General features: G+C 55.8%; 1 protein-coding gene across 2 annotated transcripts in view; it reads left to right on the top strand.

Annotated features, from left to right (window-relative positions):
* MAP3K1 (mitogen-activated protein kinase kinase kinase 1) overlaps window positions 1-23,598 on the top strand; it is a 56,315-nt gene extending 32,717 nt beyond the window's left edge. The window contains exons 7-20 of one of the 2 annotated variants that reach the window (XM_037132640.2): window positions 34-155; window positions 864-945; window positions 1,050-1,233; window positions 2,942-3,214; window positions 5,942-6,063; window positions 7,372-7,463; window positions 7,697-7,886; window positions 8,145-9,402; window positions 9,733-9,885; window positions 10,500-10,662; window positions 16,038-16,169; window positions 19,270-19,412; window positions 19,911-20,042; window positions 21,029-23,598. In XM_037132640.2, coding sequence (XP_036988535.2) covers window positions 34-155; window positions 864-945; window positions 1,050-1,233; window positions 2,942-3,214; window positions 5,942-6,063; window positions 7,372-7,463; window positions 7,697-7,886; window positions 8,145-9,402; window positions 9,733-9,885; window positions 10,500-10,662; window positions 16,038-16,169; window positions 19,270-19,412; window positions 19,911-20,042; window positions 21,029-21,178 — 3,196 coding nt within the window. In that variant the 3' untranslated portion in view covers window positions 21,179-23,598. The remainder of the gene's footprint in view (window positions 1-33; window positions 156-863; window positions 946-1,049; window positions 1,234-2,941; window positions 3,215-5,941; window positions 6,064-7,371; window positions 7,464-7,696; window positions 7,887-8,144; window positions 9,403-9,732; window positions 9,886-10,499; window positions 10,663-16,037; window positions 16,170-19,269; window positions 19,413-19,910; window positions 20,043-21,028) is intronic. The other variant, XM_053657216.1, reaches the window with a different exon arrangement.
* The last annotated feature ends 1,263 nt before the right edge of the window (window positions 23,599-24,861 follow it).

Raw genomic sequence — 24,861 nt, 5'->3', positions numbered from 1 at the left:
CCGGGCTGACCGCCGTCGTCTGCGCGCTCACAGCATGAAGGACGAGGAGGAGCAGCTGTGCCCGATCTGCCTGCTGGGCATGCTGGACGAGGAGAGCCTGACCGTGTGCGAGGACGGCTGCCGGAACAAGCTGCACCACCACTGCATGTCCATCTGTAGGTGCCTGGCTCCCCGGGGCGGGGCGAGGGGCGGGGCCAGGGGCGGCCCTGCACGTGGTGGGCGGGTCCCGGTGGGATGGGGTGCTGCCCAGGAGCCTCGCGGCTCTGTCGGCAGAAGCTCCTTGCAGTCAGCATCTGGGCATCGGCAGTTCCTCCTGCTTTCCCTGCCGGTGGAGGGGGGAGACCAGCACCCCGACCCCCGTGTGGTGCAGGGGTCACCTGCACCTTCTTTAGGGTTCGAACGCGGCCTGCGAGGAGCCTGGTGAGGGAGGGAAAGTGCGCAGGGCGGGACCAAAGCAGGGCCGCGGCTGCGCACACGAAACCCAGAGCTGGTCCTTGGGTGGTCGCTCACCGATTACTGTTGCCGCACACACAGCTGTCAGCCTGCCTCTGGCCGCCTCTGCCCGCCGCTGTGGCGCGCGGTGTGAACCACCGCAGATGGCCGTCTAGGGTCTGGGGTCCCATTGGGGGAGGCGTGGAGTCAGCTTGGCGGGCGGAGCAGTGCAGGGAGTTGAGGCATGACTGCGACCCACCTGACGGCGCACGCAGGTGGGGGCGGCCGGTGCAGGGGGTGGCGTGCAGGCGGCACAGCGCACACCGTAGCTAGTGACATGGCGGCGTTGGCACACCCGGGCGCCCACTCCCGAGCCCTCCCTGCCCTGACACACGGTGCCGACGCGTGACACGCTGTCTCCCCCTTCCCAGGGGCGGAGGAGTGCAGGAGGAACAGAGAGCCTCTGATCTGTCCGCTCTGTAGGTCCAAGTGGAGGTCCCACGACTTCTACAGGTACCAGTTCTGCCTGAGTGGCGCTGACGGGTTGGAGGGAAGTTACAGCGTCCTCGCGGTGTTCTTGTTGGGCATTGACAGCTGCCTTGCTGTTTCCTGTTCAGTCACGAGCTGCCCGGCCGCGTGGACTCCCCGTCCTCCCTGCGGGCTGCCCAGCCGCCGAGCGCCCAGGCGCAGCCCCTGGCCGGGCCACAGCGCAGGACTCAGGAGAGCGGCCTCCACCTGACCCACTACGGGGCCCAGCAGGTCCCTCCGGCGCACAAGGACTTAGCCGAGCCCTGGATCCAGGTAAGCGACCTCGCTCCCCCCCTAGAAGAAAGGGCTGCAGACCAGTGACTGCCGCTGTCCGCCCCACGCTCACACGTAGAGAAAGTACTCTCGTCCCTCTAGTCGGGACTCTCCCACCAACAAAACGTTAATTTTACTGCCCATGTTCATACTGGGCCACTCGTCCCAGAGCTTAACAGTCTCCAGAGCCATCTCTCTCTGAACGACGAACGTGAATGACTGCGGCTTCGGGGGCCGAGCCGCCTCCCAGACCCCGTGCCCGCCCTGAAGAGAGCAGCCATTTTTCTCGCTTGTGGACTTGGGGACGCAGCCGCTGCCTCCTGTGTCCTGGTGGTGCGAGCACAAGAGCAGGAGCGGAGACGCTCCTCGGTAGACCGGCTGTTGGGGGCCGGGCTGTTCGGTGCGGCCGGTGTTAAACAGGATTTGAACCAGACGGCGTCCTCAGGGGCCACAGGGAGCACAGCGGCCCGTCAGGCCCTGTCTTGCACCCTCACGGCTGGAATGGGCATGGCAGCGTCTGCCCGAGACCCTGGGGGTGGCCTCCTCCCCGTGGTGTGTCCTGCTGCATCGACACCTCGTGGCAGCACGTCCGCACCTGTGACGAGTCCAGTGCGGTTGGTAAACTTAAGGACCCACCATTTTTTACCTCGTTCATTAATGGCACTTGGCACAGGCCTTCCCACCCCTTGACGGGCCCCCAGAGGACTTTCAGGTAGACGCTGGGGTGTTGGGTGCCGGTGCTGCAGGGCCGTGGCCTCGTGGGCTTTGCTCATGCTTCAGGTCGCACCGGGCTGCACACTCCTGGTGTTTTGTGAGCACTGTCCCGCCAGCCAGCGCTGAGCCCCAGAGAAGGGCTGCTGCCTTCCAGCGCCAGCACAGACCAGGCGCTGTGCCCTGGGGGTGCATTCTCCTCCACTGTCACTCTGGTCATGCACACACGTGTGAATGCCATGATCTGTTTTCCCGAAACTGCTCCCTCATCCCTGGTCCTCAGAAGTGCTTCCTGCAGGCTGACAGGCAGGCAGCTTCCTCTCAGTGAAGTGGCCCCCGGGGAGCAGCCCCCAGGGAGCACCCGCACCCCATTCTCCTCGTCAGGCTGCGGCTTTGCGGGCCGGGCTGCCGGCCGTGGCCACGTGCGGGTCCGTTGCGGGTGGAGCACGTGCAGCGTGGCTGATGGGAGCACAAGCCTTGTTTCCTTTGTCGGGCTGTTCCCACTCTGCCAGCTGCGGTCCCACCTCTTCCATCTGCTGTTTGACCTCCTCCTACGAGACCGAGCCCCCGCGAGACCTCCACTGGCCGCCGCTCCCCAGGAGAGCGCCCTGCGTCCAGGCCTTTCTCGGTTTGGCCTCCTCCCCTGAGCTGCCTGACCGTGGACACGAAGTCGGCGCTCTTCAGGGGGAGTTTTGTCTTGGGGTGGGCGTGGGGGTGCAGAAGTGAGTCTGCTCCCATGTACCCGTCCATCCGGTCCCCGGAGTTCACGCTTCACTTTACCTGAACTGGTAGGTGTTGAGGACTTTTGACAGAGACCGCCCAAACTTGAGCATGCCCCCTGCTCAGAGGTGTTGGGGTGGCTGACGTGCTCCGGAGCGTGTGGTGCAGTGGAGGCCCAAGCCCTGCCCGTCTGCCTTCGGCAGCAGAGATGCAGGCTAAGTTCAGGTGCCGCCAGTTCGCCCCGTATCTGCCCTGAGCTCCCCCTGTTTGGTTGCAGGTGTTTGGGATGGAACTGGTCGGCTGCCTGTTCTCTAGAAACTGGAGCGTCCGGGAGATGGCTCTGCGGCGCCTCTCCCACGACGTCAGTGGGGCGCTGCTGCTGGCCCACGGGGAGAGCACCGGGCACTCCGGGGGCGGGGGCAGCCCAAGCGCTGGGGCTGCCCCAGGGCCCCCCGCGCCCAGCGCCTCGGCGGACGTGGTGGGAGCCTGCTGCAGCGTCCTGTCCATGGTGTGTGCGGACCCCGTGTACAAAGTGTACGTTGCGGCTTTAGTAAGTAGCTTCACTCCATAACCACAGCCTTGCGGGGTGGTCGGCCGGGCTGCGGTGGGTCACTGCAGAGCGTTGCCGGGGTCCAGGGAAACGTCATTTTCCTCTCACGATCCCGGGAAGTTGCAGTTTCCCATTCATCTCTCCATCCACCGGAGCTCGCTTGTTTTCCTCTGCACCCGTGTGCTGTGTGCTGCAGCAGGGTTACAGAAGGAAGGTCCCGGGGGGCAATATTTGGCCCGCCCAGGGACGCTAAAAACTGCTACAGAGCAACAGGGGCCCCTCCCGAGGACAGTATACTAATGCCTACTGGGCTCGTCTGTCCATTGCCAGAGGAAAAACATCTCTCAATGCCAGAGATTTGTGAAAAGGAAAGGAAAGGTTTATTTAAAGCTATACACAGACTTTAAGTAGTGACCCAACGTCCCCATTAAGATATCAAAGTCCTTTAGGATAACCACAGACACCCACAGCACTTCCCTCTCCCCCATCCTAACTCCGGGTACCGTATCTCAGGAAAAGAAGCACACATCGTGTTTCAGGTTCCTGGCACCGTCAGCTGTGTCGCCATCCGGGCAGGATCTCCGATTAATCCAAAGCCATGTGGCACCTTCTCATGGTCCACTGGCAAGAGTTCTTTCACCTTCTTCCAGGCAAAGTCTCTGCTGCTTCCCAGGCCACATGGCAAAAGGGAGCACCCCAAGGCCGTGTGGTCCTCTTCTACCAGAGCTGCGGGGTACCCACTCTGGCCAAAACCCCATGGTTCTTCTTCTCTTCTCACATGGCTATGAACGTCCCCACTCTGGCAGAAGTGCATGGTCCGCCTCCAATGGCTGCCGCATCTGGGTTTTAAATACCCGCGCCAGTCCTCCTTTGCAGCCCCATTTCTGACTCCTCCCACAAGCGGCTACACCTGCCAGGACTCTCATATATTCCCAGCTTTACTGGGCTACCATAGTAAGTCAGGGCAGGTGGGTCCCCATGGCGTGGAGCCAATCAACTCCACGCTCTCACGCAGGTGCTGTAAGCAGGGGGTGTTGCCTCCCAATTACATCCTGGGTGGAAGTCACTCCCTTCTCCCTGGCTCAAAGCATGGCCACAGCTATTTAACATATCCATGAAACCAGTTAAAGGTTATAGATATGTTAAATGACCATCCTAGAAGTTAGCTGCGAAACTGTTGCTGTGCAAAACAGCTCTCAATGGTCCTGCTCCATGTGTCCCTTCCCCCAACTGACACCTGGGGGGGCGTAGTGGGTGAGGACATCTTATATGTCTTTCTAACATTTCCTGGACACCTTGAGTTCTGGACCCCATTCCAAATCCCTTTTTTGGGGGGCCCCCCTCCTGGCTGCATCCTGTTACAGCAGGGGTTTGCTGTTCACTTTTTCACGTTTCCCTCACACACGACCAAGGCAAAGCACTCAATCAGGTGAGAGCAGGGTGATCAGTTACCCAGATTTCTCTTTGGTGGACATTGACGAGAGCCTATTCCCAGTGACCGTCCTTGTGTGGAAGGTCAGCCGCGCTCCCACGGAGACGGGCTCCGTGACAGACCCCTGGCCGAGTCGCTGCCCCAGCTTCACCCGCTCGGGACACCAGGGGCACACGTGGTCCAAGGCACAGAGTCCCTGACTCAGGTCTGGGTCTCCTGTCTGCTGGCAGTGTGACCTCAGGACTCCGAGACCCACGCTTTCTTACCTGTAGAGTGATGAAAGCATTTTCTGCTCGGGTCTGAAATGGAAACTCGCCCCACACCAAGCGCAGTGGGAGGGCACTGAAGGCTGTGACCCACTGCCGCCGGGGCTCTGGGCGGGTGCGGCGGTGTGCACAGGGCTCGGTGTGCACAGGGCTCAGTGTGCTCAGGGCCTGCGAGCACCAGGTCTGTCGGGCTGGGTCTGTTTGCTGGCAGACCTTCGGTGAGCTGGTGTGCGCTGGGCAGCGCGGGGCAGGCGCGTCACTTCCCGAGTCTGCCCCCACACAGGCTGTTCTCCCACGCGGCCCTCAGGGGGGGCCAGCACGCTCCACACGCTGACTGTGGTCTGGTTGTCTCTTCTGAAGGGCGGGGGCTTCCCCAGTTGTCTGCGGGCCCCCAGAGTGAGGGGACTCCGGGTCTCACAGTGGCCTGCTGCCTCCACAGTCACAGCATGTCCAGCACGTGGCAGCAGAGACAGCCCCAGGCCTTACAGCTCCTCCCCCGTCCCGCTTCCTCTGTTGCGTAATTTTTGCTGAACCCTTTGAGAGCTCTCGCCGGCATCAGGACACTCCCCACAAATGGGTTAGAGTGCGTGGCACACAAAATGCGGTCTTCGAGCTGTCTCAGTGTGCTGTCCTACTCAGAAGGCTGGTGCTGACCCCTCTGCGCACCCCTGCCCCTGGCCACCCCAGCGGCCCCCCGACTCAGCACCCCCACCGTGTATGCCGTTGCTCAGCCCTTCCTCCTTTGGCCCCTCCTTTGGCCTTTGGGGGCGAGAGTCAGGTTGGCTCTGCTCTCGTTTTCTTTTTAAAATAACTTTGACTTCCCATCTTGAAACTGACTCAGACCATAAAGAACTGCAGGAAGAGGTCACAGAGCCCCTCCCCACCCCGTCTGCCTGCCCAGTCACACACTTACGTCATGGAGTCTCGAGCTGTGTGTGGCCACGCTGTCTGCCGTCACTCAGACGGCCCCGGGTGGCCTGTCCTCTCGGACGCCCTCGGGCGCTGACCCGGCCCCGGTCTCGCCCCCAGAAAACGCTGCGGGCCATGCTTGTGTACACGCCGTGCCACAGCCCGGCAGAGAGGCTCCGACTGCAGCGGCTCCTGCGGCCCGTGGTGGACACCGTCCTGGTCAAGTGCGCGGATTCCAACAGGTGAGCTCTGGGGACCTGCCCCACGCCGTCCGCGCAGGGCCCTCGGGCGTCCACTGACAGCCTCCTCTCGAGGCCAGCTGACGGGACGACGGCCGACGTGCGCGACTTCCGGGCCTCATTCCCTTCAGAGCCTGGGTGACTCGGGGCAGGTCCGGGGGGTCTGTCCGACTGCCTGGTCATCGGGACCCTGCCCAAAGGAAAAGCAGTGTCGTTAGTTCCCGTGTCATGGAATTTCATTCTAATTGTGAGAGTTTATATCGAATAACAACACCCCCCCAACTCCACGTACCCCTGCACCCTCCTCAAACATCGACAAGGGACCAGAGTGACCCTCATTAAAGGGTGGGGACTCGGGGGGGGGGTGAGGTCTGGGGACAGGAACGACGAGCATGGCTGCGTGTCCCCCAGACTCCGGGCCCCTCTTCGTGCCCACCCCGTGGGCGGGAAGGCCCCTCGTCGCTGAGCAAGCACAGCCACGCAGACGGCATTTGCTAGGCCTTGGCGGTGAGAAGCGTCAGGGGTCCCAGGTCGCCCCTGCTCGCTGCGCCCCGTCCCTCAGTCACGTGGTGTGGTGTGCGGGGCTCAGCACCCGGTGCTCAGCTGCAGCCCGGCGCCCAGGTTGCCCGGCCTGCCCTCCACCTGCCCAGGAGCACGAGCCCGCAGACCGGCGGCGCCGGAGGCTTTCTCGGGGCTGCGACCCTGAGAACCACTGGGCAGGCTGACGGTTTGTGAGACGCACCGAAAACTCAGGGCACTTCAGCACTAGAGTGAGATTTTTGGAGACCGTCAGTGCTCTTGTGGCATTTGTTCCGTTGTCTGCTTTCTAAAATTTTAAACTCAGGTTGTTTATCGGGTTGCTTTAATGAAACACTGTGAGAAATACTGTAAAGAGAGTTTCATATTTGGAACTCATTCTGCCATATGAGAAAATATAAAGGGTTGGATTAGGAAGGTCTTATTTTCGCTCCAAGAAAATCTAGTGAAAATTAAGAAACCAAAACATCTTGAGTCTTTTTTATTTTAACAAGATATGCTAATGAGAAGAAGCTTTTTCTCTTACCGTGTTGGACACTGAAGTCAGCACTTGTGTCTGAGAGCCAGGAGCAGAGACTCCGCTCACAGTGGAGGGAAGGCAGAACTTAGGAAATCAGACCCACTAATGAATGTGGTCATTTGTAGCGACGCCGTGAATGCAGCTTCGGCAGCAGAAAAGCGGGCAGTCCGGGGACCACCGCTCCCCGCCCTGCCCGGCCCCCGCCAGTGCGCGTCCGCCCAGCAGTGAGTCTGACCGCATCCTTTCCTTTTCAGCCGCACCAGCCAGCTGTCCGTCTCGACGCTGCTGGAGCTCTGCAAGGGCCAAGCGGGGGAGCTGGCGGTTGGCAGAGAGATACTCAAAGCTGGTAATGGCTTTTTACTTAAAATTGACATCACGTGACTTACCATTTTCCTTAGCAGACTGTCCAGTCTCATGACCTCTGATCCCGCTGTTGCGGGACTTCACGGTGACCCCAAGAGCAGCTCCTCCGCCAGCGCAGCTCTGCTGCCGGGTTGCCTGGCGCCCTGTGCTCCCGTTTTGTGTGAGGACTCAGCGTCACTCCACTTCGGTCACTCACTGCCACCTTCCTTTCTGTAGGGTCCATTGGTGTCGGGGGCGTTGATTTTGTCGTGAGCTGTATTCTCGGGAACCACACTGACTCCAACAACTGGCAGGAGCTCCTGGGCCGCCTCTGCCTGATCGACAGGCTGCTGCTGGAGTTCCCCGCTGAGTTTTACCCCCATGTCGTCAGTCCCGAGGCTGCCCAGGCTGAGCCTGTTGAAGTCAGGTGGGCTCTCCTCCACCTCCCCGCCCCACTGCACACCCCGGCCCCCACGAACAAGACGCTGTAGATGCGTGAAAGACGCAGGCGTTGCAGGGTGAACACACAGTTACTGCCATTTGATGCACGCTAAGACCTGAAGTCTAGGCTCGTTACTTCAATTTTCTTTCATGTGCGGCTGTAACTTGCCCCCATCTTCCTTCCACCTGTGCTATTTTGCAGTGACTGTGGCTTGCACAGTGACCTGGCACGTCTCCCTTGCAGGTACCAGAAGCTGCTCTCGCTCCTGAGCTTCGCCCTGCAGTCCATCGACAACCCCCACTCCATGGTGGGCAAGCTCTCCCGGAGGGTCTACCTGAGCTCCGCGCGAATGGTCGCCGCCGTGCCCCGTGTGTTCTCCAAGCTGCTGGAGATGCTGAGTGTGTCCAGCTCTACCCACTTCGCCAGGATGCGCCGCCGGCTGATGGCCATCGCGGAGGAGGTGGACATTGCCGAGGCCCTGCAGCTGGACGGCGAGGACGCTTTGGACAGTCGACAGGGCAGCTTCCCGCGGGGGTCGGGGCGTGACAGCCCCCCGGGAGCCGCAGAGCACAGCTCCACCGAGCGCACGGACCCCACAGAGAGAACTGGGAGGGGCCTGCGGGTTGCCAGGCTGAGCGCCAGCTCTGAGGACGTCTCCGACAGGCTGGCCGGCCTTTCCATGGGGCTTCTGGGCTCGGCCACGACAGAGCAGCCGAAGCCCGTGGTGCAGACCAAGGGCAGGCCCCACAGCCAGTGTCTCAGCTCACCCCCCCTCTCCCTGCACTCCGCCTTCTCGCCCCCAGCCCCGTCGGCCCCGGCCTCCTCTGCCCCGGCCGTGCCTGACAGCTCCAGGCCCAGACCTCAGGGGTTCGCTCCCTGCAGAGCTCCTTCTGCACCCCCCCAAGCGCAGCGCAAGTTTTCCCTGCAGTTCCAGAGAAACTGCTCCGAGAACAAAGACTCGGACAAGCTCTCCCCGGTCTTCACTCAGTGCGGGCCCCCGCCCTCCAGCACCGTCCACAGGCCAAAGCCGGCTCGGCCGCCCCCAGGTGGCTCTGGCAAACAGGGTGACGCCGCCCAGCACAGCCTGACCCTTGACCTGGACGGCCCGTGCAGGGGTGACGACAGCTTCGGCAGTGACAGTCACGCTGTCATCCCCAGCGACAAGACAGTGTTCACCCCCGTGGAGGACAAGGGCAGGTTAGATGTCAGCGCAGAGCTCAACTCCAGCATCGAGGACCTCCTCGAGGCGTCCATGCCCTCGAGTGACACCACGGTCACTTTCAAGTCAGAAGTGGCCGTCCTCTCCCCCGAAAAGGACGAAAGCGATGACACCTACAAAGACGACGTGACCCACAACCAGCAGTGCAAGGAGAAGCTGGAGGCCGAGGAGGAGGAGGCGCTGGCCATGGCCATGGCCATGTCGGCGTCTCAGGACGCGCTCCCCACCGTGCCGCAGCTGCAGGTGGGGAGCGGGGAGGACGTCATCATCATCCAGCCGGACGTGAGTGCGGGTCCCGGGGCCACAGTGCGTCTGCGCAGCAGCGTCGCTGTAACAGGAGCTCCGCTCCTCGTTAGAAAGTGGGTTTTCCGTGTAGAATTAATTAGTGTTTGTGTCACTGAACGGAAACGCTCCTGCCTGTGTCAGGCCTTCCTGGTTGGGACTCATCATGGCGGCCCCCTCTGCACTGCGTAGGAGACTGTGCCGCAGAGGGGGACTGACCGTGACCAGCACGGTCCCTGGGTGGCATGGAAGCCAGACCGAACACGCACAGTATTTGGCCAGTCCCTTTTCTAACGTGACGAACAAAAGATGCTCTCGTTTACCGTGCAGACGCCAGAGACCCTGCCGGGGCACACCACGGCGAAGCTCCCCTACCGAGAAGACGTGGAGTGGTTGAAAGGCCAGCAGATAGGCCTGGGGGCCTTCTCTTCTTGTTACCAGGCCCAGGACGTGGGCACTGGCACCCTGATGGCTGTGAAACAGGTGCGTGTGCAGTGTGGACGGAAGTGACTGAGACCGTGAGCCTGAGAGCGAGGGAGCAGCCCTGTGCGTTTGGGCGTCAGCTCCTCACGTTCTCAGAAACCTCAGTTTCAGCGGAGATGGTGCCAAAGCCTCACGGACCGTGGAAGTGGGGGCGCAGCTGTTGGGCGCAGCGTGGGGTGCAGGCTGTTTGGGGCTTTGTCCGTGTCTTACTCTTGGCAGGTGGGGGCTGGGCTCTCCTCCCCCCTCCAGTGAGGGGACCGGCGCTGGTCCCCCCGGGGGTTCTGTGGTTCCCCTCTACAGTGCAGGTGCCCCCAGGACTGAGCTCACCCCACGTTTTACCTCGGACAGTTTGGGAGGACTGGCCAGGCCCCTTTTTTCTTTCTTGTGGTCATTTTCCTGATTGTTTCACTGGGGTTCTAAAGCAAGATTCTTATTCTCTCAGAGAGTTGGACCAGGTTTTCTATAAAGTGTTGGTCCACGAGCGTAAAGGCCATCGACTGTGAACAGAGAGGCTCTTGGGGGTCTCTCTGTTCTGGGTCAGGTTGCTGGTGGGCGCGGCGACCGGAGACTCGTCGCCACACCAGGATCTGTAAGCGTGGGGTTTCCTGGCACAGGTGACGTACGTCAGAAACACGTCGTCGGAGCAGGAGGAGGTGGTGGAAGCTCTGAGGGAGGAGATAAGGATGATGAGCCACCTGAGCCACCCCAACGTGGTCAGGATGCTGGGGGCAACGTGCGAGAAGAGCAACTACAACCTCTTCATCGAGTGGATGGCAGGTGGGCGCCCTCGGAGCCGCAGCGCGGACGCAGCGCGTGGGTGTGGCGTCCTGCTTGGTGTTCAGGGAAAACGTCTTCGTGAACACTTACCTTTTTATTAATAGTTTCTAGAAGCCAGCTGTCCTGACACAGTGGGATGAGCTGTGAATAGTTTGCGTTGTCGTTCACTGAGGCAAATAAATCACCCGTCGCTTCTACCTCTTAAGCTTTTTCAGAGTTTCTTTTAAAATGGTTGCGTAGCACTGTTTTATAGGAATTGTTTTTTTTTTAACCTCTAGGTATAAGATCCATGTTTTTCCAAGTGGCCTTCATTAACTGGACAGGTACAAGCGATGTCTTAAAACTGATTAAGACAGGACTTGAGAGTCTATCCTAGGCAGCTGGCACTGGAGCGTGAGCCTTGTCCCCCTGTCAGCCAGGGAAGAAGGCACTGCGTTTCGTGTTTGAAGGGCGTGTGTCCACTTACAAGTCCCTGCTTTCCGGCGGAGGGGCAGTGACACACAGTGTGTGCACGGGTGCACGGCATAGTGACTCCACACCCGACGAGGGGCCGGCACGCGAAGTCTGATCACCCGTCACCAGAGTCATGGCGACGCCGTGCTCTCCCGTCCCTGTCCTGCGCGCTGCGTCCCTGCAGCCGACTGACTCTACAGTCGAGAGCTGCTGCCTCTCGCCCCCCCACCCCAGCTTTCCGGACAGCCTCCGGCGCCCCGTCCCTGATGGCGCCCGGTCTGGGCACCCGTCGCTGCCCCGTCCCACTTGTTCATCTGCCTGTCCTTCAGCTGCCGCCTGCGGGGGAGACCCTACAGTTTGTCTCTTCCTGACTCCGGTCACGGAGCACGACACCCTCCAGGTCCGTCTCTGTTCCCACAATGGCAAGAGCTCACCTTCCCTACGACTGAGCCGTGTTCCCTCTGCTTTACCCCTGCGTCTGCCGTTGGACGCCCAGGTTGCTTCCGGTTCTCACGTGCGGGGAATAGTGCAGCCACGAAAATGGGGGTGCACACACTTCCTGTCCAGTTGCTGCTTTTGCCTTCTTCAGAGAAATGCCCAGGAGTGGAGTTGCTGGGTCATACGTAGTCTTCGTAGTTCTGAGGCGTCTCCACACTGCACTCCCACAGCGGCCGCCCCATCTGCACTCCCACCAGCAGGGCACGAGGGTCCCCTTTCTCCACGTCCTCGCCAGCACTTGGGTGTGGATTTATTGGGGACGGCCGTTCGGACCGGTGACATCTCACTGTGGTTCAGACTTGCACGTCTCTGGTTATTGATGCTGAGCACCTGTGTCCATTGGCCATCTGTGTGTCCTCTTTGGAGAAGCGTCTGTTCAGGTCTTCCGCCCATTTTTAGAAGGTTTGTTGGGGGGTTCCTTTTTCTCTTTTTTGGGTGTGTTTGGTTTTTTGACGTTGAGCTGTATGGGTTCTTGATGTGTTCTGGGTCTTGACCTCCCATCAGACGCATCAGTGTGACTACTTCTCCCCTGCAGTGAGTGAGCAGCTGACTTTTTGTTTTGTTGATGATTTCCTTTAATGTGCAAAAGCTTTTGTTGGACGTGGTCCCATTTGTTTTTTTTTTTTCTTTTGCTGTCCTTTTCTGAGGACACATATCCAAAAAAAATATGCCTAAGACTGATGTCAAAGAGTTTGTGCCTGTTTTGTCTTCTAGAAGTTTTATGGTTTCAGGTCTTACATGTCGATCTTTAATACATTTGGAGTTTATTTTTGTGTATGGCATAATAAAAAGGGGTCCAGTTTTCCTAACACCATTTATCAGAGAGACCATCTTTTCCTTATTGTACATTCCTGCCTCCTTTGTTGTAGGTTAATTGACCACATAAGTGTCAGTTAATTTCTGGTCTTCCTAGTCTGTTCCAACGACTTATGTGTCTGTTCCATGACAGTACCACGCTGCTTTGATTGTTGTAGCTTGTAGTATAGTTTTGAAATCAGGGACCATGCTTCTCCAGAAGCCTTGTTCATCCTTCTCAAGACCGCTTCGGCCGTCGGGGTCTTTTGTGGCTCCATGTAAACTTAAGGTCATTCGTCTGATTCTGAGGACGCCACTGGTATTTTGATGGGGCTGCACCAGGTCTGTGTGCTGCCTGGGCGGCCTGGGCATTTTAAAGGCACCAAGTCTCCCAGCCTGTGAGCACGGACTGTCCTTCCGTCTGGGTCCTCTTCAGTTGCCTCCAGATCTTAGACTTCAGAGAGCGGGCCGTACACCTCCTTGGTTAAGTTTCTTTCCAGGTACCTTATTCTCTGAGATGCAGTTGTCAGTGGGATTGTTACGTCATGTTTCAAGATACGTGTTTACTTCCTCTTTGATGTTTTTGTTATCCTGTTGAATGTCTAGTAGGATGTTGTTTAGTCTCCATGCGTTTGTGTTCTTTCTAGTTTCCTTCTTGTAACTGATTTCCAGTCTCATATTTCTGTGGTCAGAGAACATGGTCGGGGTGACTCCAGTCTCCTTAACTTTACTGAGACTTTGTCTTGTGGCCTAACACGTGGTCCGTCCTGGAAAACCTTCCATGCGCACTTGAGGCGAATGGGTCTTCTGCTCCTTCTGGATGAAACGCTTTGACCACACCAGTCAAGGCCATGAGGGTTTTAAGACCAGTCTTTCTCTCTTGGTCTTCTGTCAAGATGATTTACCCATTGATGTAAATGGCTCATCAAAGTCCCCCGCTGTTATTTTGTTTGTTACTTATTTATTAGTCATCCTCACCTGAGGAGATGTTACTGATTTTAGAGAGAGGAGGGTGGGGAGAGGGTATCGGTGTGAAATGGAGAAGTGTCTGTCGGTTGCCTCTCATCCGCACTCCAACCAGGGACTGACCCCACAACCTTCTGGAATGCGAGAGCTGCCCGGAGGGGCCCCGTGCGCCCCGCCCCCTTTGGATGGTCCTGCACCGCCGCGTGGCGCCCTCCTCCGTCTCTCCGCGCCGGCTTCGTTTTAGCGTCCGCTCTGTCCGGTAGAAGCACAGTTACCATAGTTACCGGCTTTCTGTCCACCCCCACCTGCACCAGCCACCTGCCCCCCTTCCCTTCTGCCCGCGTGTCTTTGCACCTGAAGTGCGTTGCTCACAGGTGGCCTGTAGACGGGTCGTTTGTCTTTTTCCGTCCATTCAGCCACCCTGTGCCTTTCGACCGGAGCATTCAATCCACTTACATGTACATGATTGTTGATGGGATGTATTTGATGCCACCTTAGTCATTGTTTTCTGGTAGTTTTCCTCCCGCTCTCTTCCTGCGTCCGCGATCTCTCGGGGTCACGTTCGGTGGGCTCCCCTCTTTTTCCCTGTGTGTCAGGGGTCCTGGTTTGTGGTTGCTGGGAGCGCTTCAACTCGATGGCCGCTGAGGTTGGAGCGCATCCTAAACGTTCCCATGTTTTATGTGGTTGGAGTCTTTTTCTGCGTTAATTGCTGTACATGCCCGTGGTTTTCTGTTTGTCCTGTAACCTCCACACCAGCCTTGTCGCCAGCCGATCACTGGTTTTCCTAAGTGCTCGCCTCTGTCCCTGAGCTCTTTTCCCTGCACCTTCTCGTCTGTGCCTCCGGCCCGTCCTTTCCTGCCTTCTGTGCGGTTTAGGGGCAGTGCCCTCCCTTGGCCTCTGCTCGTCTGAGTCTCTTTCTCTCCTCGTGTCTGAGTAAGAACCGCACCAGGTCAGGTGTTCCTGGGCGCAGGTGTCTCCTTTTTATCGCTTTGAATATGTTGTACCACCCACCCTCCCCTCCCCTGTCCTGCAGCGGGTCGCCTTACAGGTGTTGCCATGTGCGAAACTAGCTGCTTCTAAGATTCTCTCTTCATTTTAATTAAGGTGTGTCTTGGGTGGGCCTCTTTGGGTCCATCTCGTTTGGGACTCTGTGCTGCCCAGACTTGGCTGTCTGTCCCCTTTATCAGAGTGGAGTAGTTTTTAGTCATTCTTTCTTCAAACAGGTCTTGTCCCTTTTCTCCTCTCCTTCTGGCCCCGCAGTGACATGACTGCCGGGTGCTCGGTGTTGTCCCCGAGGGCCCCTTCAACTGCCCTCGTTAAAAATCGCGCTCCTCTGCCTGCCCAGATGCAGTGCTGCCCACGCCTCTGTCCTGCAGGTCACGGGTCGGCTCTCCTGCGCCCCCCAACCTGCTGCTGACGCCCGGAGTGCGGTCTTACCTCCCCTCAGTTCGGACTGGTGGGGCCATTCTTCCCCCGAGTTCACCAGCGTCTTCTAACCGTCGTTTTCAGTTCGCGCCTGGCAGGCTGCTCACCTCGGTTTCATGGGCTATTTTTCTCGGCCTTCACGGTTTTTTACGTGGAAGACGCTCTTCTGTCTCATTTCGCCTCCCTCCGTCTCTCCTCCGTGTGTTCGGCAGATTAGCTGCACCTCCCGAGCCCGTGTAAGTGGTCCTAGGTGGACGGTGTCCCAGGGGCCCGGCGGCCCAGGCCCCCGGTCCCCAGGGCAGGTGCCTCAGGGTCTCCTGTGCAGGTAAACGCCCCTTTCCGGGAAAGCTGGGCCGGGACTGCTGGGGTCCCACCAACAGTTTCCCTTCATTGGGGGGCGTGGTCAGGGGTCATCCTCCTGGTGCAGCGCCCCTCGTGGAGGGCAGCTGGGCTGTGGCACCCGTCCCACTCAGGAGTCCCCACACTTGTGGCGTGGGTCCTGGTCAAGCCTGTCTCTGCCCCTCCTGTGTCCACGCGGCTTCTCGGCATCCGTGAGGCTGGCAGCGCCGCTCGGCTCGTCTCTGGTGGTTCTCAGCAGTGGCTGGCCCTGCCTGATTGTAGCTTGGTGTGTCTGTGGCAGGAGAGGGCCCAGGGTCCCCACCCTGACCTTCACCTCCACCATCTGTTCTTCAGTGCATTCTCGGTGTGGGCTGTGGCTGGGTCGATGGTGCTGTGGAGGCTGGTGAGCATGAACACTTGTTACTGAGGCTCGTTGAGGTCACGGCTGGGAAGCATTTGGCTGCCAAGCCTCCGCCGGGTCTGCGGCTCTGCCCACGCTTTCTCCTCTGCCACACCACAGGTTGGCACCGTTTACTTACAGCACTAACACAGGCACTCTGTGCATCTCGGTCGAAAAGACAGGCGAATTGTGCATTTAAGAAACAGTTCCGTACAAAATTCTTAACTGTTGAGGCTTTCTGAAATCTTGACCTTACGAAAAACTAGTCCGTGAGGGTTCCATGAAAGTCTCCTAATTGATAAGTTTTGAGGTTACTTTTAGTAAAATGTGTTAGTTTTTAACTCAGTTTCACTTCTGATGCAGAGCGTAAATGAACATTTCAAATGTGGGTGTGGATGTGCAGAAATAAATACAACCTTACGTTATTAAAGTATAATAAGTAACGTTAATTCTGGCTAAAGTTTGTGACGGTTATTCCTGTTTTGTATTTGTCTTGCAGGGGGGTCTGTGGCTCATTTGCTCAGTAAATATGGAGCCTTCAAGGAGTCGGTAGTTATTAACTACACTGAACAGTTACTCCGTGGCCTTTCGTATCTCCACGAAAACCAGATCATTCACAGAGATGTCAAAGGTGGGCATTCTTTTCTTTTTTAAGATTCTATTTATTCATTTTTAGAGAGAGGGGAGAGGAAGAAGAAAGGGAGAGAAACATCTACTGGTTCCCTCTTTTGCGCCCCCCACTGGGGACCTGGCCTACAACAAAGGCATGTGCCCCAACTGGGATTGGAACCGGTGATGCTGTGGTTCTCAGGCTGGCACTCAGTCCACTGAGCCGCACCAGCCAGGGCAAAGATAGAAGTTCTTTTCATTATTATTTATCAGCAGTAAGTAGAAGATGAATGTAATTCTGAAACCTGCACCTTTGTTGATGGTTTCTCACTTGAGATCAACTGCAGGGCAGTTTCTCTGGAGTGACTCACTAGCACTGTTGGGACCGAAGGGACCTGTAGGGCCTCGTCCCCTGCGTCCTCAGGGAGGCAGCGACTTCTGCAGCCTTGCTGCCCTGAGCCGGCAGACGCAGTGTGGACACCAGGTCTCCAAGTCCCAGCCTCGATCTTGGAGTGTACTTCCCCCCCCAAAGGTCCTCTTCCCAGTTTCAGTTAGAATAATTGTGATATTACAAACGTTTAAGGAAAGTCCTTTCAAGTCTTTTGCAGTCCAATTAATAGTGGCTTTTCTTTCTTTTTAAAAATTTTTTAATGTATTTTATTAATTTTGCTGTTACAATTGTCCCAATTTTCCCCCCTTTGCCCTCCTCTGTCCGGTACCCCCTGTCCCTCCAGCATTTCCCCTTAGTTCATGTTCCCCTTAGTTCATGTTCATGGTCGTACATATAAGCTCTTTGGCTTCTCCATTTTCCTATACTGTTCTTAACCTCCCTATTTTGTACCTACCAATTTGTACTTTTAAGTATATTATATTGATTATGCTATTACAGTCGTCTCGGTTTTTCCTCCCTTTTATTGCCCTCTGCCCTGTAGCCCCCTCCCACCAGCATTCCCCCATCTTAGTTCGTGTCCGTGGGTCATACATGTAAGTTCTTTGGCTTCTCCGTTTCCCTTACTGTTCTTCACCTCTTCCCTTCTAGTCCATGCACACCAATTATGCTTCTCATTACCTTTTCCCCCCATTCTCCTCCCCCTCCCCGCTGATGACCCTCCACGTGATCTCCATTTCTGTGATTCTCTTCCTGTTCTAGTTGTTTGCCTACTTTTTGTTTCTTAGGTTCAGTTGTTGATATTTATGAGTTTGTTGTAATTTTACTGTATGTGGTTTTGATCTTGTTGTTGTTAGATACGTCCCTCTAGCATTTCTTACAATAAGGGCTAAGTGATGACGAACTCCTTGAACTTGACCTTATCTGGGAAGCACTTTATCTGTCCTTCCATTGTAAATGAAAGCTTTGCTGGGTAGAGTAATCTCGGATGTAGGTCTTTGCCTTTCATGACTTCAAATACTTCACAGCTCCTTCTTGCCTGTAAGGTTTCTTTTGAGAAATCAGCTGACGGTTTGATGGGAACTCCTTTGTAGGTAACTGTCTCCTTTTCTCTTGCTTCTTTTAAGATTCTCTTCTTACCTTTGACTTTGGGTAATATAATTATGAGGTACCTCGGGTATACTTCCTTGTGTCCAGCTTCTTTGGGACTCTCTGAGCTGCCTGGACTTCCTGGAAGTCTATTTCCTTTGCTAGATTGGGGAAGTTCTCCTGTATTATTTGTTCACATAAGTTTCCAATTCTTGCTCTTCCTCTTCTCCTTCTGGCATCCCTATGATTCGGACGTTGGAACATCTAAAGTTGTCCCAGAGGTTCCTAAGCCTCTCCTCACTTTTTTGAATTTTCATTTCTTCATTTTGTTCTGGTTGGATGTTTATTTCTTCCTTTTGTTCCAAATCGTTGATTTGAGTCCCAGTTTCCTTCCCTTCACTGTTGGTTCCCTGTACATGTTCCTTTATTTCACTTTGCATAGCCTTCACTTTTTATCTCTATTTTGCAACCATACTCACCCAATTCTGTGGGCATCCTGATCACCAGTGTTACGAACTTCGCATCAGATAGGTTGTCTCTCTCCTCATCACTTAGCTCATTTTCTGTGGTTTTGATCTGTGCTTTCATCTGGGCCATATTTCTTTATCAGGCACACCTGGTATGTTGTAAGGGGCGGAGCCTTAGGTGTTCGCCAGGGTGGGGCTGCACTGTGGCACTGTCTGTGGGGGAGGAGCCAGAAACGGATCAGTGTGGCCCGCCTGCTCCACTCAAGTCCCACTTTCCAACCGAACTCTCCTGTGAGACTGGGAGTTTCTCCCCGACTGCCCATCTCCAACCCTCCTACTGGTCTGGATGAGTGTTTTTTTTTTAACTCCTGGGTTGTCAGAGTTCCATGCAGTCTGTTTTTTTGGCAGTTCTGATTATTGTTTTTGGATTGGTTGTTGTCCTTTTGGTTGTGCAGGGAGGCAAAGTGTTTCTACCACTCCTCCATCTTGGCCAGAAGTCTCTATTAGATCGCAGCTTTGATTTTCTGACATGAGTGTCTTTATCTAGTATTTGACATAATATATTCAAGTAATTTCACAACGTTACTCTTTTTTGCCTGGGCAGTGTTGCTCAGTGGGTTGAGTGTTGTACCACAAAGCTGAAGGTTGTAGGTTCTATTCTCGGTCAGGGCACATGCCTGGGTTGTGGTCCCAATCCCAGATGGGCCACTAGTTGATGTTTTTCTTTGTCCCTCCCTTCCCCTCTCTCTAAAAACTGACTAAATAAAATCTTTTTAAAAATGTTAATTTCTTATTAAGCGATAATGGTGAAATTATAGTAATTTGACTTGGTCTGTGTCAGTATATTTCAACAGAACTTTATTTTAAAATGTAAACTACACTCAAATCTGAATGTTGAAGGAAGATTTTTGCTGGGAATCACTCTGTTAAAGGATTTTAACACTCAGCATTTCCCTAAATCTCACCTTGATCTCCTCGTGTCTGGGCCTTGGTGGGGGTCTTCCCTCCGAGGGTCCGGGTTGCGTCCACTTTGCACTGCAGAGCCCTGGGTACCTGCCAGGACTTGAGAGTCAGTTCTCTGGACCTCTGGCATGCGGTCCCCTCCTTTCATTTGTCATTGTCCTGTGCCGCTCATAGCACTTTGCCGTTTGTAATCTGTCCTTCATGCTGGTCGGCAGGTGCCAACCTGCTGATCGACAGCACCGGGCAGAGACTGAGGATCGCCGACTTCGGGGCTGCGGCCAGGCTGGCCTCCAAGGGGACCGGCGCGGGGGAGTTCCAGGGGCAGCTGTTGGGGACGATCGCCTTCATGGCACCCGAGGTGAGGAGCAGCGTTGCGGGTGACGAGAGTTCCGGTGACAGCGTCACGCCCAGGTCACTAGCAGCGCTGTCCAGTGTGCCCTGCTTTTCCCCTTTGTCTTAACACAGTTCTTAAGGGTGGTCTAGTGGAGGTGCTCACGGGCTGTTTTAACAAAGAAGCATCGGGGCATTGGCAGCGGCCGTGTTGCAGTAGAACACAACACACAAAACAGAAGCAGGTCTCACGGGGTCGAGGTCGAAGGTCAGGCTGGTCTGAGCTCCTCGGCCACACAGCGACTCCCCGGGGTCGGGGCCGGAGGAAGCTGTGTGGTTTCAGGCGGCTTTGCAGTACCTCACGGTTCTCCAAGACAGTCTTGTGCCACGCGCAGGTTAAAGCTCATCCATGAAGTAAACGAGACACGGGGCAGTCCACAGGGTTTCGGGTCGCATCTTCACGCCACAGAGCGGCACCCCGCCTTTCCCAGCAGCCCCTTCCCCTGCTGACACCTGCTTTCCCCAGGTACTGCGAGGCCAGCAGTACGGGCGGAGCTGCGACGTGTGGAGCGTCGGCTGCGCCATCATAGAGATGGCCTGCGCCAAACCCCCGTGGAACGCGGAGAAGCATTCCAACCACCTTGCGCTCATATTCAAGGTAACGGGTCCTCTGTGACTGCCGATCTCACTGGGGGGCGTGTGCTTCTGATCTTGAAATAAAGGAGTCCACGCACGTGCGCGCACAGACGCACCGCTGGGACGCCGCGTGGCAGGGCGGGCCCCTTCTTCCCAGCGGCAACGAGCGAGCACCGAACCCCTGCTCCCGGCTGAAACGCACTACAAACTTCCGAGTTTAAACCCGAAGCTCGTTTGAAACTCCAGTTTACTATCTTCTGTATTTTAAAAGCACGCCCCCGTGAGCCTCCGGGTCCTGGTTGCTCTCCCTTCCTGACCACGCGAGTCGTGCGCTCTCTGTTCTGCAAGGGGGCGTGCGCTGGGTGGGGACCGGATTCGGGCAGGCTGGTGTGCGGCTGCCCGGTCCTCTCACCACGGCCGCAGGACTGGGAAAGGCACTCATCCTGCCCGCTACCCCGGTTGGCTGGCCCCGGTTGGCTGGCCGTCCAGCGGCTGTAGCACAGCACCCGCTTCCCGGGCTGGTTCCGAAGGAGCTCTGTGGCCCCGCCCCTCGCCCCGCCTCTGCGCGCCCCGCCCCGCCCAGCGAGCCCGGGTGGGCGGGGCAGTGTGCTTCCGGGCTCAGTTGACTGGCAGGGGTCAACCTTTCCTCCTCCGCCTCTGCGCTGCAGAGAGAGAGAAGGTGCGGAGCAGCGTGGGGCCGCGCGGAAATCACCCGCAGGGCAGCCGAACTCCTCTAGCTGTTGACGTGCGCTCACCTCGGTTCACTGGAGGCAGGAGGGCCCGCGTGGGTCCGTCTGGTCAGGGTGTGTCTGACCAAATTCTGACACCCTGAACTCTGCGGGCTTCTTAGAAGGAACCTGCCTCGCACCCCGTTCGCCTCGCGGCCCCCATGGGATGGCAGCCCTCCCTGCGCCGGTGGGTGCGAGGCGAGGACTCTGCGCGCGGGCCCAGCCGTGCCGGGGCCCCAGCGCCGGGCGGGCTGGTGCAGCTCTGCTCTTCCTCCCGCAGATCGCGAGTGCGACCACGGCGCCGGCCATCCCGCCCCACCTGTCGCCCGGGTTACGGGACGTGGCTCTTCGCTGTCTAGAACTTCAGCCTCAGGACAGACCTCCGTCAAGAGAGCTACTGAAGCACCCCGTCTTCCGCACGACCTGGTAGCCGGCCGACCAGCTGCGATGGAGACAGGGTGCTCAACGAGAGAACTTCCCTGGGCAGCCACGTTGGTAAATCTGCTGGCCTCCCAGCCGCTGAGCAGCTGCGAGCAGAGCAGCCCAGCGGCGAGCCCGCACCTAAGCATGTGATCGACAAATCATGGCCTGCGCCGGCGCTCGGCCCACAGCGCCCACCCACGCCCACCCGCTGCGCGGACCTCGAACCGTGCCTTTCAGGGAGAACCGGCCCTGGGCGCACAGGAGAGCGCTGACGGGTGCGCACCTGATTGACGCTGTCATCCCTTCACGTGTCTGAGCACTTTTTCCACAGTGCTGGCCGACGAGGGGCTCAGGGTCTGTCCTCCCGTTTCCATTTCCCGCCCATGTCACGTGGTGGTCGCAGTGGGGCTCTGCCATCCTTCGGTTCCTGTCCCTGTCCCTGGCGAAACCAATCGGTGTCTGCCTCTTTTAGGTCAGAATATGCTGTGAGTAGCCGTGAAAAAATACATTTTTTAAAGCTGTAACTTCTTTATGAGCCACAGTTGACCTTTATTTTTTTAAAAGCCTGAGCAGTTGTGGTTCATTGTGCATTTTACTGTTGGCCCAGTTATTTCATTGTTTGAAATTATGGTTCTGTATTTTCATTTCACCTTCATTTTTGTTTAATATTCAGGGAAAGGTGATCTTTTCAAACCAGAAAAAAAAATAGAACTAGGTGTGAACTAGCGTTTATTGAATATCTTGCTATGGCAAGAGTTTTTTAATACAGAATTTTACTTGTTTTTAAAATTGGGATTTCTACTACCTTTATTGAGTCTGTCACTGCCCTTCTCATGCAGGTTTAATGTAAGTGAAAAGCAACTGTTCTCTCAGTGCAGCTCACAGCCAAGATCAAGGTCACCTTGAAATCGGTCAGCGTCTGTAATGTCCTGGCCTGGCTTGTAGGCAGTGTCACAGCGGTTAGTCTCATGCGTCACAGCCCCTCACCACTGAGGGGTGCGGGGCTGCTGTTCTCCGTCTGGCCAGGAGGCCGCTGATGGCTCACGGCAGAAAAACAAACCGAATTGCTCAGCCACCAGTGGGTAATGAGGTTTTCAACAAAAAGTTGGCTTTGAACTTGGAAAATGGTCATAAAGAAAAGTGAAATTGAGTCTCATTTACATGCCTATTCCCTGGACCTCATACAGACACCTCGGTCCCCGTGCAGCTGAGTTCAGACGCATGGAATCCTGGAGGGAAATGGCGGCTCTTTTGTCCTTTCTTGTTTTTTGTTTGTTTGTTCTGTGACTCTTTTAATCAAGTACTGATTAAGTATTTAATACAATTTTTTGAGATGTTAAGTTTTAACTCTTCAGAAGCCAGTTGCATTGTTGCAGGATGAAACAATTGGTTGTTCTCAAAGACTCAGGATAAACTAAATAAGCTATATAGAGTGCATTTTACATGCACCACACAAATTGGAAGTAAAACAAGTTACCAGATGAGTTTACAGGGATGCATCACATATGATTTTTAAAAGGCAGTTTTTAAATGTGAATGTGTTTCTTAGTGAAATTTTACATTCCTTGGTTTTTGGAAGATTGGCAATATTTGAAGAGTTAAAAGTTGCGCTGAAATGTGAAGTTTGGTAGCTCTAAATGTGTTGTACGTGACTTTTTATTTTTCTCTCCTCTTTTGGACACTTAGAATTTTCACGGCTCTAATGCAGTCGTTTCCATGTCTCTCCTGTGCAGGCTTCACAGATCCACTCTTGCCATTGTACGTCCCGCAAGGTCTCCGGTCAGGTGGGCCCCGGGTGGGGTGGAGGCGCAAACCGCGCAGGCGGAGGAAGCTCACTGGTCAGTGTTAGCGGTAGGCTCCGCGCCCGCCGCCATGCAGACCGGGCGCTGGGGGTCGGGGTCGGCATCCGGGGCTGCAGGTGGTCGGCAGTCCCTCGGCTGGCTGCTAACGGTGGTGTTTGTTTGTTCGTTCGTTTTATTTTCAATGCAAATGTGATGTAATATTCTTATTTTCTTTGGATCAAAGCTGGACTGAAAATTATATTGTGTAATTATTTTTGCGTTCTTAATGTTATTTGGTACTCGAGTTGTGAATCATGTGTACTGCTGTGTACTCCAGTCTCTGCTACCTCAGGTGTCTAGAGTTCTCTTCTACCAAAGTTCACTTTCCCAGCGAACTCCGTTTGCCTGTGTCTGATCCCTAAGACTTCCAGGGCTTAAGGGCTGACTCCTCTTAGCACCTTACTGTGTAAGCAAATGTTACAAAAAAAATCTCTGGGTTAAGAAAATTTGGCTTAAATGTATCCTTTGTTATTTTAAATATATCAAGATATTTTAATTAAAATTTTTACCCCATTGAACGAATTTTATAGTATTTGTACCTATTTTGGTGTTTTGTCTTTATAGTAAATAAAAGTTTTTGAACAAAGGTGGTTACTTTTACGTATTTTGAAATAGCGTCGTACTCACAAAAGGCTGCAGGACCACCACCACGAGCTCCCTCGGCCTCCCCCCAGGGCTCCCCTGCCGCTCGTCACGTCCTGTCTGCCAGCCCCGGTCAGTCCCGAGCCGACCCTCCGTCCTCCTGACCATCCCCATCATTTACTTGCACATAAACATGCCCTGGGCCCCTGGCAGCCAAGGTCAGATTCAACGGGTTCTGCTCTGTAATAGGATGCTTTTAAAAAGCATGAAGTCGCCCTGGCTGGTGTAGCTCAGTGGATTGAGCACGGGCTGACGAACCAAAAGATCGCAGTTCGATTCCCCGTCAGGGCACATGCCTGGGTTGCAGGCCAGTTCCCAGCAGGGGCCAGTTCCCAGCAGAGGATGCACCAGAAGCAACCATACATTGATATTTCTCTCCTTCCCTTCCCTTCTAAATTAAAAAAAAAAAAAGCATGAAGTCTGTCCTCTGGTGACACACCTGTGGGAAGGAGAGCGAATATCCAGTCACCGGTCTCGTCAAGCACCCTTGGGGCACAGCGGCGGTGGCCCACCCGACACCTGCCGCCCTGGAGCCCCACCCCCGCCCGCCCACGGGCCGCTGGCTCCGTCTCAGGCGGGACCTGCGGCGGGACCGCTGTTTTCCACTTTCACCCGCATGTTCTGCTCAGCGCTTGTCCCTCACGTGGTCAGACTCCAGCAGAAACGTGACGTCTGACCCTGCAAGGTGGGAAATGCCCCTTGGTAGCCGTGGGTTGAAAGCCATTTTGTGTAAAGTTTCTGTGTAAGTGTACATGGCCGTCACTAGGAATCTATTAACTTGGAGAAAAGCTTTTTGCTTAAGAAAAACTAATCCTGTTGTTTCTTGATTCTGCTTAAATGATATTAATAATTTTATAAGATGCACAAACATGCAGGTTTCTTACACGGAATCTAGAAAAATGGGGGAGGTATCACGCTCACGTGAAAATGCCGACGTGTGCGTTTGAGCGGACGTTGCGATTTGCCGGTTCTAAAATGGAACGCACAGAACCGCCATCATCGGGGGAAACAGTGACCAACAGGAACTTCCGAACAGCACCACCTTCCTGCGTCCTGACCATTTGGGGGCTGGTTGAGTTGTCGTGTGTGATGAATTGACACAACAGAGGTGATGGCGGACTGGGGACCCAGAGCCCGAGGTGTGACCTGGCTGTGCCACTGCCGGCCGAGTGACCTGTGACTCAGGACCCCATCTCCGCAGCCACCA

This window comes from Artibeus jamaicensis, unplaced genomic scaffold, assembly GCF_021234435.1.
Source record: "Artibeus jamaicensis isolate MK-2021 breed Jamaican fruit bat unplaced genomic scaffold, CSHL_Jam_final scaffold_369, whole genome shotgun sequence".
Lineage (NCBI taxonomy): Eukaryota > Metazoa > Chordata > Mammalia > Chiroptera > Phyllostomidae > Artibeus > Artibeus jamaicensis.
The sequence above is the reverse complement of the archived record's forward strand: the minus strand, read 5'-3'. Positions and strand labels throughout refer to the sequence as shown.